At 42.3% G+C, this 14,968-nt stretch overlaps 1 protein-coding gene across 1 annotated transcript in view; it reads left to right on the top strand.

Moving 5' to 3' along the window:
* Positions 1 to 14,469, top strand: part of LOC127584570 (tyrosine-protein phosphatase non-receptor type 13-like) — a 307,142-nt gene extending 292,673 nt beyond the window's left edge. The window contains exons 48-49 of the mRNA XM_052041344.1: positions 9,396 to 9,458; positions 11,338 to 14,469. Of these exons, the coding sequence (XP_051897304.1) occupies positions 9,396 to 9,458; positions 11,338 to 11,424 (150 nt within the window). The 3' untranslated portion in view covers positions 11,425 to 14,469. The remainder of the gene's footprint in view (positions 1 to 9,395; positions 9,459 to 11,337) is intronic.
* Positions 14,470 to 14,968: the final 499 nt, after the last annotated feature.

The following is a 14,968-nucleotide window of genomic DNA, read 5'->3' as shown; positions in this document are numbered from 1 at the left end:
ACTACTTTCAACTGTTTCAGAAGCAGAGCTCAGTTTTACGGATGCCACAATATTTGCCCTTGGTGTATGCAAAGGGGAATGAATTTCCCAATTAATTCTGTGATTTGTAAACAGGGATGAGAACTTTAAAAATGAGGTCAGAAGCAGGGAAATTGACGGTCAATGGGATGGTGCAAGTTAGAAATAAGGCAGCTGAATTTTGGATGACCTCATGTCTATGGAGTGGGGACAATGAGGACCTAGGGAAGGGATCACTGGACCAGAAGCGGCAAAAACATGGGCAAGAGTTTCAGCAGCAAAATCTGTATGGATTTGAAATGAGACTAGTACACCAATAGCAAAAATCAATCTGCTGGAGGGACTCTGGAGCAACACACACAAAACGCTGGAGGAACTCAGCAGGTCAGGCAGCATCTATGGAGGGAAATAAACAGTCGACGTTTTGGGCCGAGATCCTTCAGGAGGAACTCAGCGGGTTGAGCAGCATCTGTGGAGGAACGGAATTATCAATGGGTTGGGTCAACACTCTGCATCAGGATTGAAGGTGGAGGGGGGAAAGAGCCTGTATAAAGAGAGAGGGAGCGGTGAGACAGAGGCCAGAAGCCATGAACATATCTGGGCTGTTTGACGTCACTGGAAATGTGACCAGATGCACAGTGATTCACCTGCGTGCATCTGATACGACGTGTATCAGTCACGCACAGGGTGATGGCCTTGCCCGTGCAGTGCTCCTTTGGAATGATATGGGAAAACTAAGACCACATTGTCCTGACAGTGACCATCATTGGGCACCCGCAGGACTTGTACACCCTTATCACGCAGTGCTAGATTGGGAGCCCGTTAGGGCAAGTTCCATACTTGACTTTGATCCTTTGGGCCCAATGTCACATGACACTGACAGCCACAATCCCTGCTTTAGCTTCTGACACTTAAGAGACCAAGGCACTAACCACCTAGTCAATTGAGGCCTCTAACATCTGACCCAGTCACCCCCTCAAATCTCGCTAATGGTCTCAGGCCCCAACCCCAGGCCCCACACCTTGGCTACTTACACTCCACCCTGTCCTGGTTTGAGCCCTTCAGCAGACAGTAGACATCACCATCACACCCTACTAAGCCCTGGTTACTTACCTCGCTAGTCAATGCAACAGCCGGGCCCTGTCCCTTGGCTTGTTCCCATGAGCCTCCCCTTCCCCCATTTCAAATCCCCAGACATGGCTTCCATCCCTGAGGTGCCACAGGCTTGCAGTAGAACGGCCACAACCAAAAACCAAGGTGGTCGTTAATAGGCTACTATAGTGCCATTTATTGGATCTTTTTGGGTGCATTGAAATTTCTAGGCCAGAGTATTCCACTGTGGAATGTTGCTCATCATAAGCCTACCTTGACCCTTCTTCAAGTGGACCTGCTCCAAACCTGCCTCCATTGTTGTCCATAAACTCGAGACCATCCAAATCTCAGGAGCCCCAGCTGTAACTCACACCAAGCCCCAGTCATCCATCTGCCCGTGCTCAACAGCTTCATCATTAAACATTTACATCTCGGTTTGCAAATGCCTCGAGGCCTTGCCCCACTCCCCATTTTTGTTACCTCCTTCAGTCCCACAATATACATTAAAAACTGCAATTGTTCACCTGCCCACTGGTACCTATTGCCTTCAGGTATCTATATCCCAAAGCGCTGGAATTCCCAGCCTAAATGTCTTTTGGCTTCCTCAAGGTACTTCTTTGATACCTAGTTATTCAGATCTGAATACCCCTTCAAAATACAGAAGGAAAACTATGGGTGCCAGAAAATCTGAGATATAAACATAAAATGGTGGAAGTACTCAGCAGGTCAGGCAGCATCTGTGGAGAGAGAAACCACAAGACCACATCCTTTCATCAGAACTGGGAAAAGTTAGAGATTAAGCACTTTTCAAGATTTTGGGAAAGTTGGGGGTGGAAAGGGTTTGGTAAGAGGTTGTCTGTGATAGGCTGAAGGAGGAGAGATAAAATGACTCAGGGGCGAAGGAGCTGGATGAATGAGCGGTCCGTAAAGGGATTGATGAATCATTAGGCAATGTAGTGGGTGGAGCTTGTAGAGCTGCTGCCACACAGCTCGTGACCCAAGTTCTACCCTGACCTTGTGTATCGTCTGTGTGGAGTTTGCACATTCTCTCTGTGACCGTGTGGATTTCCCCATATAGACTTGTTTGGCCAAAGGGCCTTCTCTGTCATAAGGACATATGGAAATCTAGAGAGGTAGGTCTGGAGATGGTGTCAATAGAAAAAAGATATACAATTATCTGAAATTACCTGAAGAAAGAAACATTCAAATTGCAATCAGTGGAATTGTTGTATTCAAGTGTTGTGTACCGAAGGCTGTAATATGCCTAGTCAGGGGAGGAGATGTTGTTTCTCCAGTTTACATTGAGCTTCGTTGAAATGGTGTAAGGTCAGAATTAAAATGACAAGCTCTCTTGTAATCTGAACAGAGGCGTTCTGCAAAGCAGTCTTCCAGACAGGCTTGGTTTCCCAAGGAAAAGAACACTTTGTAAGCACCAAATTCAAGACACTAAGAATGACATGCCAGAGTCACTGCTTCACTTGGAAAGAAACTTTGGGTCCCTGAAAGATAGGAAGGGAAGTGGTAAATGGGCAGGAGTTATATCTCCTGTGTGGGCAAGGGAATTGGCTGTGAGAAGAGCAGTGGCAGAGAAAGTGGTACATGGTTAAACAAAGTCAGCCATGGCCTTCTTGAATGGCCCCTCAGGCCAGAAGGCAGAATGGCTGAAGGGGGCTTGGGTGTAAATGGAAATGTGAAGCTAAACATGCCAGAGGGAATGGTTCCTCCTGGAGGGTGAAAGGGAAGGTGGTGTGTCAGGAATCTCAGAGGATGATCCAGTGGATGTGGAGACTGGTGGGGCAGATGTGATGAAATGGGGACCCCGGTCGTTATTCTGGGCAGTAGGAGAACAGATAGGAGAGCCAATGTAGGCAATGGATTGAACATGATCAAGGCCTTGGCCAAACATGGTGCAGAAGGGTCTTTACATTTAAATGCTAGTTGTTATATGTAACAAATGGAGCATTCTGTCTGTGGAATGATTTCACAGACAGAAGGTATTCCATTTTGGGAGATCAAACCAGGGTATGATGCTGGGGAGCGTTATGAAACAGAGGAACCTAGGATTGCAAGTGCATAGTTCACTGAAAGTGGCATCACAGGTAGACAGGGTGGTGAAAAAGGCGTTTGGAGCGCTGGCCTTCATCAGTCAGGGCATTGAGTATAGGAGTTGGGAAGTTATGTTGCAGTTGTATAAGATGTTGGTGAAGCTGCACTTGGAGCACTGTGTACAGTTTTGGTTATCCTGTTATAGGAAAGATGTTATTAAACTAGAAAGAGTACAGAAAAGAGTTACCAGGATGTTGCCTGGATTTGGGGGCCCTAGTTACAAGGAGAGGTTGTGTAGACTAGCACTTTATTCCTTGGAATGTAGGAGATTGAGGGGTGACCTGATAGAGGTATATAAGACAGGGCGAAAACACATAGTCTTTTTCCCAGGGAGGGGGTGCTAAAAACAAGAGGGCATAGGTTTCAGATCAGAGGCGAGAGATTTAAAAGGGACATCAGGGGCAGCTGCTTCACGCGAAGGGTGGTGTGTATTTGGAATGAGCTGCCAGAAATGGTCGTTGAGACAGGCATATTAGCAACATTTTAAAGCCATCTGGATAAGTACATGGGTAGGTGAGGTTTAGAGGGCTATGGGCCAAATGTAGGCAGGTGGGACTAGCTTCCTGGGCAACACAGTCAGCATGGACGAGTTGGGTGGAAGGACCTGTTTCTATGATGTATGATTTTATGACTCACAGATTTCTTGTTAATGAAAAGTTGGGTAATTTTGATGGAGTGCAATAATTTAAGTCTTGTATTTTCCAACTGTTGGAAAAGACAGAATAATAGAACTGGATAACACGTTTACCAAATATTAATAAACCCATTAATAAGTTAACCTGAAGACATTGTTGCTGGCAGGTTCTGGTCAGACCGCTTGGGTTTCAAAGGTTCTTTGCATTTAAATAGCACTTCAATGTCTCATAAACCTTCAAACCATGAATTACTCTTGAAGTGCATTGACAGCAGTTATGTTGAGAATCGTATCAGAAATTCCCACGTTGGCTAATTCATTCACCAAAGTTTTAAGCACACTCTTGTTTGTGAACTAAAGGTTTAGTTTGGGGCTGATAGCTCTTTGAAGATGATGCCAATGGTCTGACGTAACTAGACATTCCTTTTACTGTAACTCATGCTTTGAAACATCTCTATTGATAAGGAGAAAACATGAATCACAGATACTAGTAATCGTGTAAATAATAAGCCTGGGAAGCTGTCATTAATAAGGGCTTTATGTTGTACAGAACTGCTTCAAACTGGAAGCTGTTCCGTTTGCCTGATTCCTGATGCTGTGGAATTTGCCCGAAAGACAGGATTGCATCTCCTTGTCTTTCCGTTTAGCTCATTTGGTGGCATGCTGTCCTCCAAATCAGAAGGTTGTGGGTTTGTGTCCCCCCGAGCATGTAACGTCAGTGAGCCTGATATAAGGTGTTCCTGTCAGCAAGGGCAATAACCTACTTGTTCATTGGATAGCACTATGTGAGGAAGGGCAGCTGTATTCCGGGTGAAACAGGCAGCATTTTTCCCATAGCCAGATTCACCAAAAATAGGTCTAACTAACTAATGATCTGTTGCTGATTGTTGGATCTTACTGTGTGCAAATTAGTTTTGGATTTTGCCAACTTATTATCACTGAATTTACCCATTTAAATGTGCTCCAAAAATAATTCATTGATTATGCAGTGAATTGGACATGCTGAGGATGTGCCAAAGCACTATACAAATGCAAGGTCTTGAGTTATACTGGATTTCTGATGCATTGCCAGCCTGGAATAGGATTGAGCACTTCGCTTGTCTGACAAGTGGCCGTTCTGACCACTGTGTCTTCTTGTATGAACTGCCTGTTTTGCAGTTGTGCACCAACTACATGAATTTATATACAACAGGCATCTTTCACTACTCAGAGCCAGAGTGAAAGCAAGTCATCATCAATCCCGAGGACTGGCGAAGAAAAATACAACAGACTCCCTGTGCACGGCAGTGAAGGAGGACTATGGCTTGAGCTAATGTGCCTTGAAGTCCTAACATCAGCTTCTTGAAGTCACTGATGTTACTACTGTAAGCAGTAGGACTGGCAGTGTTTCTAAGGAAATCAGTAGCACTTCAATGGTAGCACTCTCAGTTTCATCTCAACTTGTCACTGGATCAAGCTCCCCTCTAGACACATGACAATCATAACATGTCCACGTAAGAAGTCTAAAGTCAAAGTTGAGTTTATTGTCATATGCACAAGTACATGTGTGTACAAGTGCAATGCAAAACTTACTTGCAGCAGCATCACAGGCACATAGCATCAGATAAGCAGCATTCACAAAAAAAGCCCGTAAATTAAACATAAATTGTTCCCAATTTTTTCAAGAAAGAACGAAATTAGAACAAAAGAACCCCACAAAATCCATTGTAGTGCAAAGTGGTCAAAGTGGAACTGATGCTTCAATGCAGTCCCTAATCCATTTTACTTTCCCAAAAATCTTGACTAAATGTTTTGAATTGGTTTTCTCCCCACTGGAATTTATTTGTAAAGCAGAAAAATAAATATCTGGTTTCAATTGCTCTGAGCGTGTCTTGGAGCTGAGCTCTTTCAGCTGACTGAGAGGTGAGAGCACTGCCTAGGTAAAGAGATAGACGAGCGTTCATGGTGGAGATAGGCAGCAAAGACGTTGTACCTAAAGTTGCCCTATACAGAGCTCCACTTGTCTCCGTAATCATGGTCATTAGTCCCACCGTTCTCAGTCCAGTTCCTTTCCAGTGAGAATCATTGGCACTGACAGGAGTCATAAGATTGGCCTGAATACACAGACAGGGGCCAGATCCAGGTTAATCTCAGATCACTTTGTGGACACACACTAATGATACATCACCACCCCAAAGCCCAAAAGCAGACTTCTAACCCATTGTGCCTCTTCTAGCTCCCCACCTCTTCTGCTCCAAACCCTGACAATACATGCCGGCACCAAGCTATTCTATTTCACTTGCTTCTCTCCCAATTCTTTGACCATTGAAGCGAACAATGAGTCATTGAGTCACACAGCACCGAAACAGGCCCTTCAGCCCAACTGGTCCACACCGACCAAGATTCCTATCTAAGCTAGTCCCATTTGCCCATATCCCTCTAAACCTTTCCTATCCATGTACCAGTCCAAGTGTCTTGTTAATGTACCAGACTCAACCACTTCCTCTGGCAGCGCATTCCTTATACGGACCACCCTTTGGGTGAAAATACTTTCTACTTCCTTCCAGAATTTATTTGTGGGTCCTACCCCAACTCCTTCATTAGTGGCAATAATTTCCAAGGCACTGTGGCTGAGTCTGCTCCCCAGCTCTACCCTTTCCCACCTCACTGCTCTTCCCCACAGTGTTGCCCCTTTGCCCCTTTTTAAAGTGACCTTGGCTGTTGTCTGCTGCAGGCAGAAAATCTATCCCAGTGATAATTTTCACTTCAAGTGAGTGTGATCCAACGGCAGTTGCGGAAAGGAGGAGCTGTTGATTTTAGTCAACCTTGGGATAGATTTTCCTTCAACCCTGCAAGCCAATTTTCAAATTTATTTGAACTTGTTTTCTGACTATATTTCACATTTCCATATTTCCTTGCAACATAGAAGGAGGCCATTTGCCCCAGCGAGTCTCTGCCGGCTCACAGAATAATTTGATTCCTCACTAAGTTTTCCTGTAACCTAACCCTATAAGTACGAGATTTTTTCAGTCAGAGTCACTATCTCGTTGGGCACCTCCTGCTCTACGGTGACTTGGTCACGTATCTTTACTGGGGCAGAGTTGGTGGTGGGCCAATAATTCGCATGGGGTAAGATAGGTCACATGGGTCGCTCAGTCATTCTGGTCTGGTCAGAACCAATGTAACGCGTTCTCATTCTGTCCTCCATCCTGTCTAACATCAGCTTATCCCAACACCACGTCCTGGGCCGGGAGGAGTCGGTGTATTTCGTGTATATGAAGTGTGAGAGGTCGCAGCCTCTGTTCAAGTATCTGAAGGGGCTGCTTCTCAAGTTTTGGCTGTAGTTCAGCCCCACGCTCCTGATCTTCGGTCACCTGGTGCGGGATGAGGGGAAGGTGGGTTCGTCGGGGTACCTCCTGGTTGGTTTGTTCCTGGGCCTGGCCAAGGTGGCCATTCACAGGTGCAGGTGGCAGGCAGTCGAGGGTTCTGCCCAAGCTGATTGCCTGCTCCTCTTCCGGGGTTACGTCTGTGCCCGTGTGTCCCTGGAGAAGGAGCATGCGGTATCCACGGGTACACTGGGGGCCTTCCAGGACCAGTGGGCACCAGGGGCATGCTAGATGGAGGTGACTGAGGATTAATTTGAAACTAATGACTGTAAGTAGTGTGAATTGTGGAATACCGTAGCATTGTAGTAATGTGATGCTGTAATCACTGAATAAACCTCCTTTGGAAAAGGGAAAAAAACACCATGTCCTGTTCACCCAACAGCCCTGAGCTAACAGCCACTGTCGATACTTCAATTGAAAGTTCTCACCTTGCCTTCTCATCTGCTCCTTAAAGCTTAAAGCTTTCCATATCCGACAGTCCCTCCACTTGGCTCGGTGTCAGATTTTAGCTTATTTAGTCTCCTTAGGATGCTTTACTAACAGCTTAATACAGGTCCAAATTGTCGCTGGTGAAACTGTTCATGCAGAGACCAAATGCTCTGACGGATTGCCTCTAAGTTCCATCTTGGTGGAAGCTTCAGTACAAAAGGATGGACAAGTTAGAATCAGGGGTAGGCCACTCAGCCTTTAAAGCCTCCTTTACCATACCTGGTTTGATTGTAACCCCAAGACTGCATTCCCATCCATCCAGTTCCCTGCCAAAGAAAGCCACTGACTGTTCATCCTCTTGCTTCTCAAGTATCAATCTTCCTCTGCCTTAAAAATATTCAAAGAGTCTGGTCCATTGCCCTTCGAGAAAGAGACTTCCAAAGACTCTCTGAGAGGAAAAAAAATATGCCTCATCTGTTTTAAATGGGCAACCCTTTATTTTTAAACAGATCTAGATTCTCCCACAAGAGGAAGCTTCTTCACCACATCCATGTTTCAGGACTCCTCAGGATCTTGTATGTTTCAATCAAGTCACCTTTCCTAAATTCCAGCAGAAACAAATGTGGCCTGTTCAACCTTTCCTCATAATGCAACCCACCCATTCCATATATTAGTCCAGTAATCCTCCTTTGAACAATCTTAATATACTTTCTTATTGAGAAGACCAATATAGTGCACAATACTTCAGATCTAGTCTCACCAATTCCTTGTATAACTGAAACATAACCTCCCTACTTCTGTATTCACTTCCCCTAACAATCAAAATAATATTCTGTCAGCTTTCCTAATTACTTGCTGTAACCGCTTACTACCCTTTTGTGAATCATTCACCAGGACAATCAGATCCCTCTGTATCTCAGAGGTCTGCAGTCCTTCACCATTTAGATAACATGCTTCTTTTTCAATTTTTCTACCAAAGTGGGCAGCAATTCGGTGAATAGCAAATAATACTGGCAGTTGAATGAGGCAGATTGTACTTCCATTTTTGGCACTTATTCTATTTTGCCTGGTCAGAGAACAACTCCATACCATCCATTGGCACCACTCGAAACACAGGTGTTGTATGCTGGATAACTTTCACAGTAAATCTTTTTCAGTCAAGTTTTATAACAATTTTTTGTCCTTAAAACATAGAGTTAGTAGCAGGAGTAGGCCATCTGACCCCTGGAGCCTGTTCCACAATGGGCTGGAACAATGCCCTTGGAGTCTGTGGATTCCAATTTGGCTGACACTGTTGGGATGAACTTTTTTTTCCCCAAATATCAAGTCTGCACACAAAATACTTTCTCATCCCAGTATCTGAATCCATGGCACAAAATGAGAAGTCATTGGAACAAAGAGTATTGGAGTTAGTTGTGGATTATTGTGGTTGCAGGTCCTTTGAGGTTTGGGCCAAGGGGACATTGTTAGAAGTAATGGAATGAGTGTCTGGCTATGGTGTATCTGCCCTAGCGACTGCCTCACCTAAAACATTCTGAAAGCATCTAGATAGAGCAAAGTTTTAATCCTCATAAGATGCAGCTGGGGAACTAAGTCAGAGTTGGACATTTTATCATCTACTACTGAACAATGGGAAAAGTCTTTGCTTTATGGATAATTAATGGATCCATGCAGTTATTTATAATAACCTGTTCATGGTTTGGTGCTTATGAATGATACTGACAGTTTGCATTAATATCTTTCTTTTATAGTTTGACATTATGGATGTAGTGAGGGAAATGAGAAGCCAACGGCATGGTATGATCCAGACCAAGGTAAGCCTATGGTGTGCCACTGAAATACCTTGGACAAGGTGTCCTGGCAGAACTGTTCTGGGCTGTTTTACTCCATTAGTGACCCTGTATTAATAATGTGAGTTGTTGTTGGGCACAGAAGCATGAAAGGGCATAAACCTTGAAACTCAACTTTTAAAAATCCCAATGATAATAAATCATTAATAATTCTCATGTTTTATCAAGGTGCACCCCATCAAATGATTCACACGGTCTATTGCTTCCCACTGACAGCTCAGAGCATCAGTAGTCAAGTTAATCCAATGAAATAAAAAATGTTTAATTCTGTTGACTGATTCAATGCATGATACGTCCAACCTACCTTTATAAAGGTGTATAATTCATTGGCATCCCACTGAAAGCAGCCCCTTCCTCTGGTGTTTTGTGGAAACCATTGTACAATCATTTTCATTTGGGCTGGGATCTTGTATTTTGGTAACTCATGATCAGACTTTTATCTACTATAAGATCAGTCAAATTAATTTTTAGTCAATTTTTAAATCTTATTTAAGTGAACTCATTTCCCACAGTTTTATTGCAAAATTCACAAAACTATTTTTTTGTGCTTTGATCTCCTGAGATGTGCCGATATTCTACTGCTGTAAGTGGAAATGTATGTAGAAGGCCTGTGCTATTAAACCTATAGAAATATGATGACTGATATGTTGTATGTTGCAAAGAATAATGATAAATTAGGTCATACTGTTCCTGATTACAGTTTGCCTCACTTATGTATCCAATATTGAATATATCTTGAATATGTTCTTGCCCATAACACAAAGGTAAAGTTCCCTTGCATGTGATGTTGTAATATCGATACCCATTGTGGCATTCCCCACCATTTCACTATTTCTCCCCTTAAGGAATTAAACTTGTTGAGGTGGAATGGGAGTATTTAATGCAAACTTGGAATCAGTTTAAAAGTAGAATTAATACTTAGATAAATTGAATTGATATCCATTGACTCACCCTATACCTGTATGGAAATGCAGCTGATTGCACCACACTTTCAGACTTCCTGGTATGATCCTTTTGTTCACAAATCACTCATTAATAGTCTTGAAGCATCTCAGTCATGCAGGTCCCATGTCTGTTGTTATAAGTGAAAAACATACAACTCAGCATGGTCATTTCTCTAAGAAAAAAACTGTATTTTCCCTCATTATTCCCTCATTAATTGGATCATTTTAAAAATAACAATGAAAATACTCTTTTTTAAAAAGTATTTTTGCAAAAGATTTAATGTAGTAAAGGAAGAAGGTAATCAAAAGTGCTACTGTTGAGTGGTTTGACAAACTGTTTATCAGATCATTTTTGGTTCATTTGTTAACGTCACTTTGCTTACTTGTACCAAAGAACTTGATGTTTGATCTGTGGACTGTGAGTGGAACCGGCATGCAAAACAAGTTTTACACTGTACCTTGCTACATGTGGCAATAATAAACCAATTTACCAATTAATGTACATACTGGCCCATAGTTTAAACTGGCTGGATTCAACAATACGGGTTAAAACCAGTGTTTCAAAACTGGTTCTCACACTGTGAATCTATTTATTCACTTTATATACAGATTATGGTAATCAGTAACATGCAATAACACAGAAGGGAGAACAGTTCTCCTTCTAAGGATTTCCCGGCTGAGATGGAGACATAACTGAGGTGTGTGTTGTAACTCTGGACAGAGATTTCCATTCATGATGGTTCAGTGAACAAGCCACTTAACGGAGATGATGAGCAGCCTTTTCCTTCCTGGACACTGACAGTCATTTGTTAACCCACTACTATCATGCGGTGCATGGAGTTAGTGACACTGATTAGAATCAGATAAGAAAGTAACTCTTTCTTTGTATTCTTGTGCAGGATCAGTATTTATTCTGCTACAACATTGTATTGGAAATTTTAATGAGCATTCAGCAGCCGAACCATCAAGAGGAGGACCTGTTGTGACAATAATGCATTGCAGCTGGGATCATAGTCTATCGCATGGTTCCTTGTAAGCAACCAATTAAAACTCTACTCAGTTGCAAGTGGATCAAGAAAAATGGTGCAAAGCCAAAGCAATGACAAAAAAGTAACTGTGCATTGTACTCTTGCTCATTATAGCTAAAGGAACGACTGAATCTGTTCATAGTATATGTAACTCTTGTGAGCACGCACGATTTATGTAGTTTTCTAACTGGTGTTTTTTTGAAATGTTAAATGCCACAAATTTATTCAACCAAGCTAAACAAAGTTGTTGTGTACTTTGAAATACCCATGAGTCCCCCAGTGATCTTGGTCCTGGGAACTTTTTTTTAACTACTCTTAATTGTAATGGACCAAAACTATGCTACAGTACAAGTGTTTGGAAGATCAATTGGTAGATGTTACCCATTGAATGAAAGCTACAGGAGTTTCTCCCAGTGATTGAAAAATTAGTTAAATATGAATTACATGCATAAAATCATCTGAGTCACTTCCTGAAGTGTGGACAACCAGGTCTGACTGACAATTTCCTTACATTATACACAGCTTAAATATAATAGTAGCCATACCAATATGACTCAGGCAACACCAAATCATAACAGAAAGGTAGTCATAAACTTTAGAGATTTTTCGTGCCCAACTGCAGGTATTGAGTTAAATACAGTAGGGCAGAGGGATATTTCTGGAATAATTCTAAGTACAAATTTTTTCTCCAAATGTTTAGATTTAATGCAATAGTTTGCAACCAGTTTTAAATTGCTTAAATTTTGTGATTTACGTCAGGTTTATTTGATAAATTGAGTGGTTACTTGATTAAGGATTCTGCACAATCTGTTTTAATGGATGAACAAAAAAGTTTGTATTATGGTTGTTATCAAAGATAGAGTCACAGAGGCACAGACACAGACTGTTTGGCGCACCATGTCCATGCTGACCACGAAGCACATATATTCATCCCATTTACAAGCACTTAGTCCATAACCTTCTGGTCTTGGCACTTCAAGTGCTCACCCTGATACTTATTAAGCATGAGAGTATCTGCCTCCACCACCACCTCAGAAAGTGCATTCTAGATTGCAACCACTATCTGGGTGAAAAAAACTCCTCAGATTCTCTTTAATGCTCTTACTCCTCACCTGAAACTGATACCCTTTAGTTTCAGATGTCTCCATTATGGGGAAAAGTTTATCACTCCCCACCCTATCTATACCCCGCAGAACTTTGTGTTTCTGAATCAGGTTTTCCCCCACTCCCCTCAGCCTGCTTTACTCCAAGGGAAACAAACCCAGCCTGTCCGCTCTCTCCTCATAACTGAAATAGTCCATCCCAGGCAACGTCTTGGTAAATCTACCCTTCACTCTCTCCAATGCATTCATGTCGATAGTCCGTGAACACTTGCTGAGTCTAATGTTATTAGTCCAGATCAGTAGAACACTTTCATCATTAAAATAGCTCAAAGCTTAATTCTCTTTAGTCAACTCAAGCAGGTAAAAATCCTGAGTGGAAAGTCATTGCTCAACACGGCAATTCCGACGTACAAGATCCACAGCAGGTAAGGATGAGCTGGAACCTGCCACACACATTACAATCCTTATTTATCACTACCCTTACCCCTCTGAAGGCCTCCTATAATCCAGTAGAAGGGGCATATGCACAAAGGCAGAAAGAAAGGGGAATAAATTGGAGAAAACTACCACTGAGGGAATAAATACTCTGGAAAGTTACCCTTGGTCAATGTCAACAATCAAAACTAGTCCAAGACGTCTCATGGAAAGGTTCTATTAATAAGTATACTTTTACCAGATAGGAACTCAGTCGAGAATGGTCCAGCTCCCCCTTGAAAGCAGAGTCAACACTGACCACACTAGATGACAACACATTCCAGAGATTTCCTGTTCTACTGGGAGAAAAGAAATCTTTTGTTGAGTGATTCTCATCTTTTCAAAGCTGTTTATGTCCCCTTTGTGCAGAAGGAAGCCAAAACTTACTTGTACCTTTCATCCCCACACCTCCCCAATCCCTTCTGACCTATCACAATCCACCAGTTGGCTGAGTAGTCATTGAGTCAGAGAGAAAGACAGCACAGAAACAGGCCCTTCAGCCCACCAAGACTGTGCCAACCATCAACCAACCATTTACACTAATCCCACACTAATCCCATTTTTTATTCTTGTCACATTGTCATCAAATCCCTCAGATTCTACCATTTACCTACACACTAGGGACAATTTACCGTGGCCAGTTAACCAACCAACCTGTACGTCTCTAAGAGGAAACTGGAGCATCCAAAGGAAAGTCTCGTGGTCATACAGAGAATGTGCAACCTCCATGCAGACAGCACCAGAGGTCAGGATTGAACCCGGTTCTCCGATGCTATAAGGCAGCAACACTACTGACTGTGCTAACACGTCGAGTGTGGCCTTCTTCACAATGTTTGGAACAGGTGACATTCAGCAATCAATTGGCAGATTTATATACATTGAACCAAAGCAGAATTTTCAATGGTTGTGGGACTTGACCTAAGCAAGTAATTGCACATGTTGGTGCTTGGAGTAAAGTTACCCGTCACATTAAAATATCATCACTGATGCTCAGGGTATCAATTCAATCTACTGTTTCACATCAGCAACTATTGAGATAAAGAAGTGAATAATTCTGTATACTCGCACGGTTTAATTCCAGCTATTATCACCTAGGACTTGATAGATATTATTTTTTAGCAAGCATTAATTTACATCTGTAAAATTCCTTATGGATTTGTTGAATGTGGAGTAGACCTTAATTTGTCATGTCATGAATTTCCAATGTTTATATCACTTTATAGACAATAACATTACAGTTGCAGCAATAAATACTTTGAATTCCTGGTCCCCAATGCAACCATTTGAGAAAGACATTATTCACTTGAATATCCTGATAGTTAACTTTAATATTTCTAGTACTTGATATATTTAGCATCGTCTTTTTGTATGTATATCTGTATATTTATAAATGTTTTTAATGCATAACAGCAAATAAATAATTAATTTTTACCATGCCACAGTAACTTCCAGCCAGTTCTATCTCCTGTTCCTTCTTCACTTGCTGCTTTAAGTTGCTCACATCCCAAGCTGTGTTGGTCCAACAGTGCTGCCCTCTGCTCATTATGGTTAATGATGGATGAAGGGAACAAGGGGAGACTTGTGTTACTGCTGGGAGGGAGGTGAGAGCCAAAGTCCGGGAAGTGGAATGAACAAGGATCAAGGAACTTGCCAATCATAGTAGAAAGAAATTGTAGAAAAAAGAATGTATATTAGAAGAATTGGTTTGAAAATGCCAGAGTCAGGACAGTTGCTTCAAGGTCAGAGGAACTAGGGAAATGGAATAGAGTCACAGGAAGCAGGGTGGGAGGAGGTGTAGTCAAGAAAGCAGTGGAAGTCTGTGGGCTTGAGGTGAATGTTGGTCACTAACCTTACTCCAGGAATGGAGCCAGTGATGTTGAAGGAGGGATGGGTCATAGGAGGACCATGTCAAAAGTGAGAACGTG

This window comes from Pristis pectinata, chromosome 30, assembly GCF_009764475.1.
Source record: "Pristis pectinata isolate sPriPec2 chromosome 30, sPriPec2.1.pri, whole genome shotgun sequence".
NCBI classification, from domain to species: Eukaryota; Metazoa; Chordata; class Chondrichthyes; order Rhinopristiformes; family Pristidae; genus Pristis; species Pristis pectinata.
The sequence above is the reverse complement of the archived record's forward strand: the minus strand, read 5'-3'. Positions and strand labels throughout refer to the sequence as shown.